This window comes from Malus domestica, chromosome 13, assembly GCF_042453785.1.
Source record: "Malus domestica chromosome 13, GDT2T_hap1".
In the NCBI taxonomy this organism is placed as follows: Eukaryota; Viridiplantae; Streptophyta; class Magnoliopsida; order Rosales; family Rosaceae; genus Malus; species Malus domestica.
Window position 1 is genome coordinate 35,994,304 of NC_091673.1, and position 18,160 is coordinate 36,012,463.

The following is an 18,160-nucleotide window of genomic DNA, read 5'->3' on the forward strand; positions in this document are numbered from 1 at the left end:
TAAAAATCAATCATCTCATATTTATGTTTTACAATAATTAATTGAAATTTGGTTTACTTCGAATTATTTAATAATCATTGTGGACCTTCATGAGAGCTTTGGTGGATGAATTATTATTCATTACACACCAAGCTTTTGGGATTGTGAGTTGGACATTGTACTCACCTAAAATTTAGATGCGATTTGAATCTTGGGTCACTAGTTCGAAAAGAAAGGAGAGAGGAGACTGGTGAAAAGATGGGCATCATTGAGAGAGAAAGGGTTGCCGCCGATGAGGTGGGTTGTCAAAGGGTGAGTGTATCGTTAGGGTTCTTCAAGAGAGAGGAGAGAGAGATAATCAAAAAATTGGAGGAAATAACTCATTTATATACGAAGGCAATTAGGTTATTTTCAATTGTAGAAAAAAATCCTATTTCTATCCCAAAATTAAGAAAAATGCCTATTTTTACCCATTTTCCTATAATATATATGTACGTGAAACACAAGCGAACCGAAATGAAATTTGTGCGTCTCCGACAGGCTATGTGGTGGGAGCAAAACTTCCGGTTGGAATGGAATGATATTGTATAATACTCTTATGTTTGTATCGTTACTCACAAGCTTCCGTTTCCTCCTCGTCTCTAAGATCCCTCTCTATCTGCATGCGACTGCTCTTATTCGAATTTCGCTTTCTACAAAAGCCTGCGTGATTGATTCTCTCTCGCGTTCCACCTCCCAATCCGAAGATCTGCGTCTGTAAGAACAATTCCAACCCCGATGTCCTTTTTCCCGAGAAAATTCCCACAAAATTTCCCATATTTTCCCAGAAATTTACCATGTTCAGCTGCTGTGCTTTGCTCTGCGATGGTTTCTAGGGTTTTCTCGTGTTGAAGCTCTTGTATGTGTTTGCTTAATTTCCTTTTGTAGCTCAACCTCGTGTATTTATTTTGCACCTGTCGCTGTCAGATCTCCATTTCTTAGTGTTTTTTTATGTATGCAACTTTAAATTTTTTTCATTGGAGGGAGTCTGTTCGTGTTGTTTCGTATCTCAATTGCCTCTTTTTCTTGTTTGAGAATCTGAATTTGGATACTTGGTTTAGATTTTGATTTGTTCCGAAAGGAGTTGGCATTTATTGGGATGTTTGGTATCTTAGCTATTTTTAAGGGTAAATTTTAGGGGTTGTGATTCTTATAGATGGACAAGGACAAGTCCCATGCCCATGGTGGAGGTTTCCCACCCCCATCAGGCAGGTACTCGAGTTTCTTGCCAACCGGAGCTGCTTTCAATGTGAAACCTGAGCCATCCTCTTCATCGTCGTTTCCTCCGCTGGCCTCGGGTGCTAGTGCAGACTCTGGTCACTTTAGCCATGATATTAGCAGAATGCCAGATAACCCACCTAGGAAATTGGGTCATAGACGTGCCCATTCGGAAATCTTGACCCTTCCAGATGATATTAGCTTTGATAGTGACCTTGGTGTTGTGGGTGGTGCGGATGACCCTTCATTTTCGGATGAGACTGAGGAAGACTTGTTCTCTATGTACCTTGATATGGAAAAGTTCAATTCATCATCTGCTACATCATCCTTTCAGTTCGGGGAGCCATCATCTTCTGCAGCAGCACCTGCTCCAGTAATAGCACCAGTATCAAGAGCACCCACCTCATCCGCGGAGAATATTGCCATTGGTTCCAATGAGAGACTCAGAGTTAGGCACCAACATAGCCAGTCAATGGATGGGTCGTCAACCATCAAACCGGAGATGCTGGTCTCCAGTTCAGAAGATATCAATGCAGCTGATTCCAAGAAATCCCTGTCAGCTGCTAAGCTTGCTGAGCTTGCCCTGATTGATCCAAAACGTGCAAAGAGGTATTAATTCTTGAGTAATCATATATAATGTTACTCTTAACTAGGAATTCAGCTGTTAGTATTTTTTGGTAGCAAACTTGAGTTGATAGTACTTTGAATTGCTATTGCTTTTGCATGTAATTTTAACATGTGTTCAAGCCTAGGTAGTCATTTTTTAAAATCCTACTATATTAGAATTCTTAATTGTTAGCCTCTTAATAAACGTAGTTTATTGTTAAGTTTTGTCGATGAGTCTACTTTTCCTTTATTGATAGCAGTAGTGTTTCATATGCAAGGACACGTGTTTATTCTCTGTGTATCCAGACACATGTGGCATGGATTGAGGATTATGGTGTTCTAAAATTATTAGCGTTTGTAATTCCAGACAATAGTCTGTGTTTTTTGTTTTGAGTTCATGCAATGTTTTCTTTATGGTTTGCAGTCAAAGTTCTTAGCTTTTTAAGAATCCATTCAAGGTTGTTATTGTAGTGTATCAGTGGTGAATAACTTTGTACTTATTGCATAGCAGCTCCAAATAATTTGATGTATGAGGTGTTTGACATTGGTTTACAGCCAGATGTGATAGACAATGCATTTCCTAGTTCTCTTACTAATTGACTTATACCCTGCTTTTATTTTTTAAATGTTAAGTTGCTTTCAAGTTCTAATGTACCAGGTTTCTGTGTTGCTCATTTTTTACGTAATAGTCATTTACTCTCCTAATTGGACTACAATAAATTAATTGGGTCCCTTAAGATGCGTTCTTGTTAGAATTGGTATTACTTTGATCGAGTTCAATAGAAATATTGTTGTTCAAACCAATTGCTCAAGTGGTTGTGGACCATAGTTCATGACATGTAGCAGTATCATTCAATATATATTACTCTTTCTTTGAAAATTGTCTGGGATGAAAATTTTGTGAATCATATGTTATACTCACATTACCCAAGAGTAAGATTATCTGATGACTTCATCTCATCATATTGTCTGGTTCATATCTAGAAGTATGCCCCTTATGATTCTGTCTCTTCAGTCTTCATATAGACTGATTTTTAAGGCAATGGAGTTGGTCTTTCAAGAATCATGTCTAGATAGTATTAGGTGGTAAGGGTGGTTTGTTTTCCTTTTTTCTGTTAATGCCCCTGTGACATCTTGTTACCCTTGAAGTGGATCTGATTTTCTTTGGTGCTTTCTAGTTTTTACCCATCTTCATTTTCCCTTCTTAAATGAAAATAAAAGAGTTGGTTGCTCCCTTGTTTTGCATGTTGCTTCAACCATCATGTGTAATATTTTACGTGTGGTTGACATGCATTAGGATCTGGGCAAATAGGCAGTCAGCTGCAAGGTCAAAGGAAAGGAAAATGCGATATATTGCTGAGCTTGAACAGAAAGTCCAGACGTTGCAAACAGAAGCAACTTCCTTGTCTGCTCAATTGACTCTCTTGCAGGTAAATTTCATCGGCTTAACCCAGTCCTTTATTAGACCAGGTTCTCTTCATTGGACTGCTTAAATGACTCTTAGCTTATGATTTCCCTTTGTTTTCACTGCATTAGTCACATGGCTGTTTTATCTAGCTTACATAATGAGGATATAAGTTGATTATTCTTATGAATTTTTGTTATGAGCAGAGAGATGCAAATGGTCTGACTGCTGAGAACAGTGAACTGAAACTGCGCTTGCAGACAATGGAGCAACAGGTTCATTTGCAAGATGGTGAACTCCTTCTTCCTTTCATGATTAGAATTAACTTTCATGTGTAGTATTTCTTTCCTTATCATTGTCATCTGTCTTCTTCTTTTTATAGTAATGACTAATGTATAGAAAAACTCCGCCTGTGTAAGTTTATCTTACACTGCCGGTCCCAAGCCCGGATAAAGGAGGGGGAGGGCGTCAGGTAGTCGACAGCCGGCACTCCACAGTTACGTCGAATCCTTATGACAATGAATCCATAACGAAATCGCGCTAAAGCTAGGACGTCACCCGTAAGTGGCGCGCTGTGTGGCCCGAGCACAGTGATAAGTGAGCAAGGGTCGCTGTATCTCCATCGGCACCCGGATGCAGTGTTAAATGAGCAAGGGGGCCATAGAAACTTCTTTTCGAACAACTCCACTCAAAGTTGTTTGGGAGCATATGCTCCTATCAACTTTACACAGGACACACAAAAGAAGTACTTTGATCCTATTAGACGGGGGATGGTGAAGAAGTTAGGACAGAAGGGTAGAGTTCAAGAGAGTAGAATGCGTTTAGGAACGTGGAACATAGGAACCTTAACGGGAAAATCTATGGAAGTAGTGGAAGTTATGGTGAGGAGAAGGATAAATATTATGTGCCTACAAGAAACTAAGTGGGTTGGTCTTAAGGCAAAGGATCTAGAAAACTCAGGGTTTAAGCTTTGGTATTCGGGCACAAATAGAACGAGAAACGGTGTTGGCATCATTGTGGACAAGACCTTGACACAAGATGTTGTAGATGTCAAGAGGGTAGGAGATAGAATCATGGCAATCAAGATTGTAATAGGACAATAACTCATCAATGTGATTAGTGCGTACGCACCTCAAGTAGGGTTGGATACGAGTTCGAAGGAGAAATTTTGGGAAGACCTTGGAGACTTGGTGCAAGGAATTGCTCAGACGGAGAAGTTATTTATAGGAGGAGATTTAAATGGACACGTGGGCAGGGAGACAGGCAACTATGGAGGTTTTCATGGTGGCCATGGTTTTGGGGAGAGAAATTAGGATGGGGAAGCTATCTTGGATTTTGCAATGGCATATGATCTCTTCTTAGCCAACACCTTCTTTAAGAAGAGAGAAGAACATGTGATCACCTACAAGAGTGGGTCGTCAAAAACACAAATAGATTTTCTTCTAATGAGGAAAGGGGATCGTATAACTTGTAAGGATTGCAAAGTTATACCGGGGGAGAGCTTGGCTAATCAACATCGCTTGTTGGTGATGGATGTACATATCAAAAGAGTGAGAAAAAAGAACAAGACTTGGAAGTGCCCAAGGACTAGATGGTGGAATCTAAAAGGAGAAAAACAAGTCATTTTCAAAGAGCAAGTAATCACCCAGTGTGTGTGGGATAGAGAGGGGGAAGCTAGCCAAAGGTGGGATTCCATGGCTAGCTGTATCTGAAAAGTAGCAAAAGAGGTATTAGGAGAGTCCAAGGGCTTTGCTCCACACCAAAAGGAATCTTGGTGGTGGAATGAGGAGGTACAAACAAAGGTGAAGGCTAAGAAGGAATGTTGTAAAGCCTTATACAAGGATAGGACCCATGAAAATGGTGAAAGGTATAGAAGAGCGAAGCAAGAGGCGAAGAAAGCTGTGAGAGAAGCTAAGTTAGCAGCTTATGACGATATGTATAAGCGACTAGATACCAAAGAAGGAGAGTTGGATATCTATAAACTAGCTAGAGTAAGGGAAACGAAGACAAGGGACCTAAACCAAGTGAGGTGCATCAAGGATGAGGATGGAAAGGTTCTTGCTACAGAGAATGCGGTCAAAGACAGATGGAGAGGTTATTTCATAATCTTTTCAATGAAGGACATGAAAGGAGTACTCCTTTAGGGGAGTTGAGTAACTCAGAAGAGTGTAGAAACTACTCCTTTTATCGTCGAATCAGGAAGGAAGAAGTGGTTGTAGCTTTGAAGAAGATGAAGCATAGAAAAGCAGTGAGCCCAGACGATATACCGATTGAAGTGTGGAAAGCCTTGGGAGAGACAGGTTTAGCATGGCTCACTGACCTTTTCAATAGGATTTTGAAAACGAAGAAGATGCCAAACAAGTGGCGAAAGAGCACCTTGGTGCCTATTTACAAGAATAAGGGTGACGTACAAAATTGCATGAACTATAGGGGTATTAAGCTAATGAGTCATACAATGAAGCTCTGGGAGAGTCATTGAGCATAGATTGAGGCAAGAGACACGGGTTTCGGACAACCAATTCGGGTTCATGCCAGGGCGCTCAACCATGGAGGCAATCTATCTCTTACGAAGATTGATGGAAAGATATAGAGATGGGAAAAAGGATTTACACATGGTCTTTATAGATTTGGAAAAAGCGTATGATAGGGTCCCAAGAGACATTCTTTGGAGGATTTTAGAGAAGAAAGGAGTACGAGTAGCATATATCCAAGCTATAAATGATATGTATGAAGAAGCAAAGACTGCCGTAAGAACTCATGAAGGACAAATCGAAAGCTTCCCCATAACTGTAGGATTACATCAAGGCTCATCCTTAAGTCCTTACCTTTTTGCGTTGGTAATGGATGAGTTGACAGGACATATTCAAGATGATATTCCTTGGTGTATGCTTTTCGCAGACAATATAGTGTTGATAGATGAAACTCAGGAAGGGGCAAATGCGAAGCTTAACCTTTGGAGAGAAGTGTTGGAATCTAAAGGTCTTCGCCTAAGCCGATCAAAGACAGAATATATGGAGTGCAAGTTCAATGCAAATGGAGGCCAAAATGAGTTAGGTGTGAGGATCGGAGATCAGGAAATACCAAAGAGCCACCGTTTTCGCTACCTAGGATCTATCTTGCAAAAGAACAGAGAATTAGATGGAGATCTCAACCATAGAATACAAGCTGGATGGATGAAGTGGAAGAGTGCATCCGGCGTGTTGTGTGATCGTCGTATGCCACTGAAGCTTAAGGGAAAATTTTATAGGACGGCAATAAGGCCGGCGATGCTGTATGGCACAGAATGTTGGGTGGTGAAGCATCAACACGTACACAAAATGGGTGTAGCGGAGATGAGGATGCTTCATTGGATGTGTGGGCACACGAGAAAGGATAAGATTAGGAATGAGGATATCCGAGATAAAGTAGGAGTAGCCGAAATTGAAGGAAAACTGAGAGAAAATCGGTTACGGTGGTTTGGACATGTGCAAAGAAGGCCTACTGACGCTCCGGTTAGAAGATGCGACTACGGGACAGAGGTTCAAGGCCGAAGGGGTAGAGGAAGACTTAGAAAAACTTTGGAAGAGACTCTAAGAAAAGACTTAGAGTACTTGGATCTAACGGAGGACATGACACAGGATCGAGCACAATGGCGTTCTAAGATTCATATAGCCGACCTGACTCAGTGACTTGGATTTTTCAAGTCTCTAATCGAGAAGTTTTCCCCACTCGGGAAATTAAGGGAACACTACCTCAACCTACATGCTCCACTCACAAAGCTTCAACATACAAGCTTCAACAAAAGAAAAATTCAAAGAACTTAGTGAAGAAGGCTTTGGTGTATTTAACACAATACGTTGAAATGAAACAAAGCTTATTTATTGATATCTCTAAGAAGTTACAAATATGTACATATACACGAGTCAAAATAAACAAACAAGAGGGAGCCTTCACAAAGGTTGCTTAGGAGAAGTTTCAGCAGTCGGCAGAGCCCCAGAAAGAGAAGGCACCGGAGGGGGATCATTCGGAGCCTCAGTACTGGACAGCACCCTAGAAGGAGGAGGCATCGGAGGTTGATCATTTGGAGCTTCATTACGCGGTACAGCCCCAGAAGACGAAGGCAATAAATGCCTTTGGAACAAACCCACAGACCTCTGATGATCATGTAAAATCTGACCATCAGATTCCTTCATCTGGTCAAGCTTCCTCTTCATGTTTGTAGCATAGTCATGTGCGAGCCGTTGCAACTGTTTATTCTCATGCTTGAGCCCTCTAATCTCCTTTTTTAGACTCATCACTTCAGCCGCCAATGATTCAACTTGGCGGGTTCGAGCAAATAGGCGTTGGGCCATATTAGACACAGAACCTGCACACTGAACACTGAGAGCCAGAGAATCCTTAATAGCCAACTCATCAGACCGTTTGGAAAGTAGTCTGTTATCTTTGGGAGTGAGAAGGTTCCTGGCCACCACCGCAGCGGTCATATCATTCTTCATCACGGAATCCCCAACGATAAGAGGACCAGTAAGGGATATGAAGGATGGGCGCCATATGTTGTCTGGAGAAGGTGTGGCTGCCTCTTCAACAAGGTTCAAGTCAAAAGACTGTCGGAGGGGCCAGACATTTTCAAAGGTGTTGAAGAGAAAAGAGGTCGGACAAATCAAGATCTTAGAAATGCAAGAAGGGAGCTTCTACTGGTGGAGATTCAAGTGTGCTTTGGAACTTAATACCAGCCTTTATAAAAATCTGCACTCGATGGAGCTTCAGAAATCGAAGAGGCGCCTGCTCAAAAATTGAAAAGGCGTTTGCTTTCTCAAAAGTTGGGCTGCTCAGAGACCACGAGGGCCGATCTCAGGAATCGAAGAGGCGTTTGCTTTCTCAAAAGTTGGGCTGCTCAAAGACCACGAAGGTCGATCGCAGAAATCGAAGAGGCGCTTGCTTTCTCAAAAGCTGGGCTGCTCAGAGACCATGAGGGCCGATCTCAGAAATCGAAGAGGCACCTGCTTTTTCAGCCTTCTCAGCACCTGTTACATGCACACTCAACTTTGCGGAAATTACGGGCATTCTGTCGAAGATTTCTGGTGAAGTAGAAAGCACGTGAATGTTACTGTTCAATCATCCACTTTCCACACGCAACATCAGCTCACGGGTACCACAGATAACTTTGCCAAAAATCTCTGACAAAGTTTAGTCACGTGAAGCTTGCAGCTCCCATTACATCGCTATGACCAAGAAGGGTAAAAGAATAGCAAAGAAACAGCACTAACAAAGTTGACACATAAATTTTGAAGGTCTAGCTACCATATTATTACCCACAAGGGTAAAGGAATAGGACCACTGCTGGATAATTGGAAAGTCCCTGTGTGTCAACCTCTGTGCTCCGTGGCAAGGTAGACTAGCAAACAGGCCTAACCTTTACTCACATTCGAGAAAACACTCCCAACAAGATTGCTTGCTTCAAGATCGAAGAGGCACCGTCCTCCGAATCTCGAGAGCCAGACTCCCAACATGATTACTTTCTCAAAAAGCGACGAGACACCGCTCTCCGAATCTCGAGAGCCAGACTCCTAGCAGGATTGCTTTCTCAAAAATCGAAGAGGCACCGTTCTCCGAATCTCGAGAGACAGATCCCCGACAGGATTGCTTGTTTGAAAATCGAAGAGGCACCGCTTTCTCAACTTCGAGAGCCCCTTAGATAAAGCTTGTCTGTAGTCCTCACACCGCTTTCTCAACTTCGAGAGCCAGATCTCCTTGGATAAAGCTTGTCTGTAATCTTCACACGTAACATTAGCTTTCCAGATACCACAGACCACTTTTTCAAAGTGCTCTGACAGAGTTAAAACACGTGAAGCTGGCAGCTCCCACTACCGTGGTATGACCAAGCAAGGTAAAAGAATAGTATTACTCCTTCTTGTTAGGGAGACTCCTATATATGTCGACCTCCATCCTCAACGGACAAGCAGACCTGCAAAAATGCTCAACCATTCCTCATATCTGAGAGGGCACTCCCAACGAAGCCTCTCGAAATACTCAGCTTTCTTTCCCCCCCGAGAATACCTCTGTAAACAAGCTACACCAGAGCAAGAATATCTCATATCATCAGGGTTAAAAGCAAGAGTATCCCATATCATGCTTTTTCCCTGTCTTTTCCTTTGGCCTTGTTCTTACCTGCAAGACAAGGAGAAAGAGAGCAATCAATCAGCACTTGGAATCAAGCTTCCAGTCCGGAACTGACTGCCTGGAACCCCATTGCTCTCGAGTACTCATCTTCAACATCTTATGCTTCCCGAGAAGATACCACATCTGCTTGAGGAACAAATAGGGCAAGTGAGAAGGATACAAGGAAGCATGTGGAGACAAGCGTAACAGAACACGTGCCGATACATCCATTACTTTGTCAACAGCAAAAGTATTCCATATCAGCAGGGTCGAACGTACTCTAGATTTGATGGACTTGTTTTGACCCTCAAATTCTTCAGTCGGCCTTATACTCTGGCGGAAACAAGAAAACCCTCCGGCCCAGTTCAAGAATAAGCCTGTGGAAAGTTACTTCTTCAAAAGCAAAAGTATCTCACATCACATTTTCTCCTTTTCTTCTCTTTATCCTTCATGCTACCCTGCAAGATAAGGAGAAGGATAACAATCAGCCGGAACTCGAAATCAAACTTCTAATCTGGGACTGATTGCTTACCTTGTCTGTCACCTCTTTCAGCAGATCCCCTAGCTCGGCGACTTGGGGGACTCCTACTACATGGTTTGTGTCGCGCTTGACCAAGCCTGAAACTACAAGTAAGCGTCAAGTGAAATTGATACATTACCTTGTGCATCTCCACCAGTTAAAGATACCACCCCTGGAGGGAGGAAGAGTACTTCCAAAGAAGATGCCACATCTACCTATGAGACAGATAAGTTAAGTGAAGACGATACCACACTTCGGTACTTAAAAGTTTCGTGATTACGAGATCATTCTTCCACAATATTTCCTAATGTCATTTGTACTAAATCATTCACTTGTACTCACTAAAGGAGAGCTTGAACCTATATACTGTGTAAACCCTTCACAATTAATGAGAACTCCTTTACTCCGTGGACGTAGCCAATCTGGGTGAACCACGTACATCTTGTGTTTGCTTCCTGTCTCTATCCATTTACATACTTATCCACACTAATGACCGAAGCAATCTAGCGAAGATCACAAACTTAATATTTAAGATGATATTCTTTGGTGTATGCTTTTTGCAAACGATATAGTGTTGATAGATGAAACGCAGGAATGGGTAAACGTGAAGCTTAACCTTTGGAGAGAAGTGTTGGAATCTAAAGGTCTTCGCCTAAGTCGATCAAAGACAGAATATATGGAGTGCAAGTTCAGTGCAAACGGAGGCCAAAATGAGTTAGGGGTGAGGATCGGAGATCAGGAAATACCAAAGAGCGACCGTTTTCACTACTTAGGATCTATCTTGCAAAAGAACGGAGAATTTGATGGAGATCTCACCCATAGAATACAAGCTGGATGGATGAAGTGGAAGAGGGCATTCGGCGTGTTGTGTGACCGTCGTAGGCCACTGAAGCTCAAGGGAAAATTTTATAGGACGGCAATAAGGCTGGCAATGCTGTATGGCATAGAATGTTGGGCGGTGAAGCATCAACACGTAGGTGTAGTGGAGATGAGGATGCTTCGTTGGATGTGTGGGCACACCAGAAAGGATAAGATTAGGAATGAGGATATCCGAGGTAAAGTAGGAGTAGCCGAAATTGAAGGAAAGAGGAGAGAAAATCGGTTACAGTGGTTTGGACATGTGCAAAGAAGGCCTACTGACGTTCCGGTTCGAAGATGTGACCACGGGACAGAGGTTCAGGGCCGAAGGGGTAGAGGAAGACCTAGGAAAACTTTGGAAGAGACTCTAAGAAAAGACTTAGAGTACTTGTATCTAACGGAGGACATGACACAAAACCGAGCGCAATGGCGTTCTAGGATTCATATAGCCGACCCCACTTAGTGGGAAAAGGCTTTGTTGTTGTTGTTGTTGTTGACTAATGTATAGAAACAAGAAAAGCCAGATGTCTTAATTTTATTGAATTGTCTGGTCATTGGCTGAAAGGAAGAATTGAGCATGATATAAGCACGCTGACACACTGAAAGGAAGAATTGAGCATGATTCAAGCACGCTCACATGTAGTACAAAGTGGACGATCCAATAAGTAGATGCTAACATACATATACTTGATTTCTGTTGGAGATTAGAATCCAAGATGGCAGTTCACAAGATGCCATAAGTGATTTTGGCAGACATTGTTTCCTCTTGTTAACTCAGAATAAAAATTGGTTGCTAATTCTGATTTTTGTCGATGATGATTTTTTTCTGCATGTACTTTTACCAAATACCTAATTTCTGGTAGTCTACGATATAAGATTCTGCAAACGAACTTTGGTCCCTTGACATTTCCTATTGCATAATGAGTTTATGATTTTGTGGTTTATTCAACTTATCCAGAAGGTACTAAAATTAAGTAGAATGATTCTTTCTTTGTATATTTTCATTTTGGTTTAGTGTTTGTAAATTTATATTTGCATGAATTGAGCATCTTTACGATGAATGCTTTGTTTGAGGGGTTTACATGTTTGATGCTTTTATTACTGAGCTGGAAATGTATAATTGCATTGACCATTTTACTGCTTGTCTATCAAATCTATCAAATTGATTACATTTTTGTTCTTAGTCCCCTTATTTGCTTCTATGACGTAGCCTGTGTACAGTCATTGGATCTAGTTTCGTGGCTTGTATAAGCTGTTCTGGTCCTACCTCCACCACCAATATGGGCAAGAAAGATTTACCTTGAATTTATGCTCGTTTACAATGTTCTAGTAGCCATAAACATGTTTTTTGTGTTGTAGCATTGAACGATGCACTGAAAGAAGAAATTCAGCATCTGAAAGTTGTTACTGGCCAAGCTATGCCAAATGGTGGACCTATGATGAACTACGCTTGTTTTGGCGGGGCGGGCCAGCAGCAATTCTATCCAACCAATCAAGCTATGCACACCCTTCTAGCTGCACAGCAGTTTCAACAGCTCCAGATTCATTCTCAGAAACAGCAGCACCAATTTCAGCAGCATCAACTCCATCAACTTCAGCAGCAACGGATGCAGCAGCAGCTTCAGCAGCAGCAACAGCAACAACAACAAAGTGGGGACTTGAAACTAGGAGGATCCGTGCCTTCGCCAAGCCAGAAAGAGAATACATCAGAGGTCAACCAATCTGTAACGAAGGATTGTTGAGAAGTGTTTTCCAGTTAGCATTTGTTTGTAGTCAGTTGTATACTTATCATTTTAGATGTAGATCGAATTATCATAGTTGTAGCACCTTGTGATTTGTGTTTTGTTCTGGGTATTTACGGTGGATTTAGATTATGAAGATTTGTTTACTGAATATTAGAATGTGTAGTCGTTGATTTATCCTTTGTAATCCCATAGCTATTGCCCTCCGTTGAAATAGGATGCAATCAAGAGTGGTGGATAGCGTGATGATCTTGTCATGTCAAACCACACAATACTGTAAGCGCTCTAGGGCGCCTGGAAGATATGTTTTTAAATATCGCTATACAATTACAACCTGTCTTTGCTCAATGGATTACGTCTTCAAATACCGGTATACAATTACAACCTGTCTTTGCTTAATGGACTACGTTTACGATTTGTAAAACAGTTGGATTTGATAACTCCCAACATTTCAATTCAAGGAATAAATGTAGTTTTGTAAGAGTTGAGTTTAGAAGATGAATTAGTCATTGATGAGTAGATTTTAAATTATATATTGAATTGTATTTTCAATATAGGACTTTCGACTTTCTCTTGAGCAAAACAGGATCAAATGGACGAATTTTGGAGTAATTCCAGTTGGAGGACGTTCATGAGTCACTTAGCTTGATCGTATCAAAATTTGGGATTTTTCCACCAAGCGGTTATTTTCTGGCGATAAAATAAAGGAGCAATGCGCAGTGCTGGAAAATGATATTTTGGGGCTTAAATTGCATTTTTGGAGCTCAAGATGACCTCGGATGCGTTCGTGGCCTTCTAGAGAAGTGTTCAGAATATTCCAAACATTAAATCCAGCTATACTGGGACAGTTTTGGAGCAGCTTATGGGTCCAAAACGTCTCTGTTCAGATTTTGGACGAATTTTACCATTTTAATTTAGGGTTATGTTCTTTTTTTTTTTTATGGGGATTAGGTTTTGTGTGGTGGCTTAGCAAATATATTGCTTGGCCGTCTACAGTTTTTGAGGACGCTTTATTTTATGCAATTTTGGAGACAGAGAAAAGTGCTAGGGTTTTGGAGATTTTCTACTTGAAGGTGTTTTCAATCCTTTTCTTAATAATATTTTCTATGATTTCAATTATGAATATGTGTAACTAATTTCTTTTGCTAGGGCGAAGCCTTGAGCCTTAGCATGAATATATGATTTTTATTTAATTGCTTATGATTCATTGCATGCATACTTTGAATTGTTAATCACCGGGATAAAAACTATCTAATTGTCTTAATGCCTGATCACCATTAAGATCTTTAGAAAAGTAATTTGATGCAGTTTTGGTCGGAATGTTCCCTGAAATTGACACTGGCTTCTTGTGATTAATAATTGTAATTTCACTTAGGATGAATACCACGTCTTAAGGGTTGCATGGTTTTTCAAAGGATTTTCATAAAGCATTATGAGTCTTTCATGTTTAGATTTGATCCGAACGTCCGGATGGGTTGCATGTTAGATATACGTTCTATGTTAGAGGTTCCAAGTAGAATATGAATTAGGAAAATCTAACCTTCAAAGTGGTATGTGTAGATCATAAGTAATTGGTAAAAATTCATAAGATTGCTAGGTGATGGTGGAACCCTAGTGCTTTCTTAATTTGATTTCTCCCAAAATAGTTTTCTTTTTCCTCTATTTTCAATATTGCAGATTGTCTTATTTTTATTAATTAAATTCGTTTTTATTTTAAGTAGTTTATAAATCAATCACCTAAATTTCTACTTTACAATAATTAATTGAAATTTGGTTTGTTTCGAATTATTTAATAATCCATGTGGAGAATGACCTTGCGAGATCCGTTTATACTACAACAACATTGTGATTCTTGCAAGTATAATATGAGTTTTTAGCCCATTCACATGAGTAGTAAAATCCCTATCAAGAAAATGGCGCTGTTGCCGAGGATTATTTAAAATAATTCCTACTGATCAAATTTTCAATTAGTTACTATTTCCGTTTATACATATAAAAAAAATTTAATTTTCGTTTTTATTTTATTTTTCACAGATTACAACAGTACAGTTCAGATTACAAAGATAATCTGTGCATGGTCAGCACCCATTCAACAGTGCAGAAATTGATTCCATTTGATCCAAAACTTGAGCAAATTGTACGGAGAGGACGCCGGGAGCAAAATTTGCAGTGGGTTCCGTTACTACAGGAGACTTTTCTGCAACCTTCATTTTCTGGGGACCTGCACAGTAAAGAAAAAATGGCATTTGTAATTCTAGAGGCAGGTCAGCCTTTGGGTGAATCTTAAACAGCCCATACCACAAATATACCAAGTAGCATTACTTATCCGGCAGTGGAGGAAGGGTCTACATTTGAAATAAAGCAGCACATGTTGAATATTCTACCTACATTTCATGGGTTATCATCTGACGATCCAAACATGCATATTGCAGAATTTTTAATGGGATGCAAAAATATTTTGGTAAGGGGATTCTCAACCGAATCTATTAAGCTGCGTTTGTTTCCATACACTCTAAAAGATCAAGCAGGAAGATGACTCCTCACACTCCCATCTGGTAGCATTAGTACTTGGGCCCAACTTAGTGAAATTTTTTTAAACAAGTATTATCTTGCTTCAAAGATTCTTGACATGAGAACTCAAATTTTATCTTTTGCCCAAAAGTCAAATGAGGAGTTTCATGATGCATGGGAGCGGTTCAAAGAGTTGATTAGAAAATGTCCACATTCGGGTATTAACACTACTGATCAATTGCATATATTTTTCAGATGGTTGAATATGACTACAAAAACTCTTGTCAACGCTTCATGCGGAGGTTCGTAGAAAGATAAAAATGCACAGGAGGCTTGTTTGTTATTTGAAAAAATGGCAGCAGATGCACAACAGTGGGCAGTTGAGCAACCACAATCTAGGTCTGTTTTTGAGATGTCTAACAGTTCTCCGTATGTTACAGCACAAATTGAAAAAATGGAGAAAAGGCTTGATGCAAAATTTGACATGTTATTACAAAGAATACCAGGTTCACAGGTTGCTGTACAGCAGCCCTTACAAGCTGCTTGCAGCATTTGCAACATGATAACTCATGATTTTATGAGCTGCCCACATAAAGATGTTTGTCTAGATTTTACAACAGAGCAGGTTAATGCATTTAACAATTTCCAACGTCCCCGATATGACCCGTATTCAAATTTCTACAACCCAGGTTGGAAAGATCATCCTAATTTAAAGTGGGGCAAAGATCAGCACTCTAGGCCTCAATTTCAACAGCAGATACAACAACCTGATGCACCTAAGGCTGCTTGGGAGGTTGCAATTGAAAAATTAGCAAGTACTACCACTCAAGAAATCCAAAATATACAGGCAGCAATGAAAAACATGGAAAAACAAATTGGGCAGATTGCTTTGCAGGTTTTAGAAAGAGCTCCGGGTACATTTTCTAGTCAAATAGTACCTAATCCAAGAGGACGAGAAGAATGCAATGCTGTACATACTTTACGGTCTGGCAAAAGTTACGACAACAGACATGAAAATTCTGCTGGAAATTCGTAGGCAGCAGAACAGCCCCAAACTAAATCTGCAATTTTTGCAGATTCTGCAATTTCTAGGCAGCTACAAGACAGATCCGAAAATACTGCAGAAGCTACCACAAAAACTGCATAACATGTTTATGAGCCTCCTATGCCTTATCCTGAAAGGTTAAAGCCTAAAGCTAAAGATCAACAGTTAAAAGATTTTATGAAGACTTTGGCTAAAGTTCAAATTAATCTTCCATTAATTGATGCAATGAAGAACATTCCATCTTATGCCAAGTTTTTGAAGGACGTTTGCACAAAGAAAAAGAAGCTTGGGGATTCCGAAAAAGTTATTCTAACAGAACAGTGCAGTGCGGTCCTATTGCATAAATTGCCTCCAAAGAAAAAAGATCCAGGGAGTTTTACTATCTCTTGTACTATTGGCAATTGTGATTTTAGTAGTGCTTTAATTGATTTAGGTGCTAGTGTAAACTTAATGCCTTATTCTGTTTTTAAACGTTTAGGTGAGGGTGAGCTAAAACTAACATCCAACATTATTCAATTGGCTGACCGTTCAATTACCTATCCTAGAGGGATCATTGAAGATGTTATTGTGAAGGTTGACAATTTATATTTACCAGCTGATTTTATGGTGTTGGACATGGATGAGGATTTGACAACACCCATCATTTTGGGCTGCCTATTCCTAGCAACAGCCCGGACTTTTATTGATGTTGAAGTCGGAACACAAACATTTAGGGTCGAAGATCAAACAGTTGTTTTTAGGTTGTTTGAAGCAAGCATACATTCAGGTGATAAGCAAGAATGCATGCGTGTTGATGCATTTGATGGTTTACCAAGTGTCGAGTTTATGAGCAGATCATCAACTGACCATTTGTCCATAAAGCCTCCAAATTTGACTCATGATTGCATAAGTCCTAAACCACAGTAGCAAAGGGTGCTACATGATGACCAGCCAATTAACATTATGAAAACACATGAAAATTTGCCAGGCAGACCAGATTTTAAGAAAATACAGCCTGGTAAAAAGGTGTGGCTATTGAGTACCAGTTTCAAGTTAGTTCCAGGGAGACAAGAATCTCGGTGGAAAGGCCCTTATATGGTTAAGCGGGTTTTTCAAAACAGTAACGTGGACATTGAACCAGAGGGCAGGGGTTGTTTGCTCAAGGTCAAGAAATATCAACTAAAACCATGCATAGGGAAATTTGGTGCAAGCAAGTCTTTAATTCTGAAAGAACCAGTGATCTAGCCACCGGACTTCTCAACGTCTAGCTACAAACTTAAAATAAAGCGCTTATTGGGAGGCAACCTAATTTTTTTTAAACTCTTTCCTAATTTTATTTTTCGTTTGATTATTCACTTTAACAAAAACACAAAAAAAATAAAATAAAATAAAAATATAAAATACAAAATACCAAAAAAAAAAAAATTGAAAAAAAAAACGAAGAATTCAAAAATGGAAAATTGCAGGTTGATTTTATTTACCTAGTTGATTTTATTTTAATGCATATCGGTTAATTGCAGGTTACGAACGTGGAAAATAAAAAGCATCTTATACTGGAATCATGCACCTAGCAGCAAGTCTACATTAACATCAACCACATCTACACTATGCTGGAAATTTAAAGCAGTCAATATAAAGTCATTCATAGATGCAAGTTTGGGGTGATTGTCGCAGATCCAGCACATAAACATAATTTTGAGGAGTTAATTTTTTGCAGCTCAGTTTTGCAATGCATGGAGAAGCACAGTTAAATCACAGATCCATACACCACATAACTGAGTACAGCTATTATTACCAGATCTACAACAATTAAACTTGCAGGAATTCGAATTTTACCTCCCAGATACACAGATCTGGGTCCTGAGGCCTTTGTTGTTATTGTCCGTTAAGCTTGTGTGTTTACTTATGTTCCCTCAGCTCTATCATGGATCCGCATACCCTGCACACAGAGCACCGCAATGAAACCATGTTGGGACATAAACATCATCTTTGCATATCAAGACACATCACAACCCAGTATTCGTTTTACCTTCGGATGGGAGGCGGAGTTGTGATGTCCGAGTGGGTGCGGTCTTCCACCTTTGTCCTAAGGCCAACTTGCTGTCCTACACAGCTCACAC

General features: G+C 40.1%; 2 protein-coding genes and 1 non-coding gene across 3 annotated transcripts; 2 read left to right on the top strand and 1 right to left on the bottom strand.

The window, feature by feature from the left end:
• Nucleotides 1–215: 215 nt before the first annotated feature.
• Nucleotides 216–12,656, top strand: LOC103447023 (probable transcription factor PosF21). The gene is made up of 4 exons (XM_008386200.4): nucleotides 216–1,845; nucleotides 3,140–3,272; nucleotides 3,454–3,538; nucleotides 12,123–12,656. The coding sequence occupies exons 1-4, from the start codon at nucleotides 1,175–1,177 to the stop codon at nucleotides 12,503–12,505; spliced, it is 1,272 nt and encodes a 423-aa protein (XP_008384422.2). The 5' UTR covers nucleotides 216–1,174; the 3' UTR covers nucleotides 12,506–12,656.
• Nucleotides 12,657–15,131: 2,475 nt separating this feature from the next.
• Nucleotides 15,132–15,236, bottom strand: LOC114820783 (small nucleolar RNA R71). The gene has a single exon (XR_003768261.1). It is a non-coding gene; the product is annotated as a small nucleolar RNA R71 (small nucleolar RNA).
• Nucleotides 15,237–16,181: 945 nt separating this feature from the next.
• Nucleotides 16,182–16,967, top strand: LOC108174500 (uncharacterized). Its single transcript, XM_070811457.1, has one exon. The coding sequence runs from the start codon at nucleotides 16,182–16,184 to the stop codon at nucleotides 16,965–16,967; it is 786 nt and encodes a 261-aa protein (XP_070667558.1).
• Nucleotides 16,968–18,160: the final 1,193 nt, after the last annotated feature.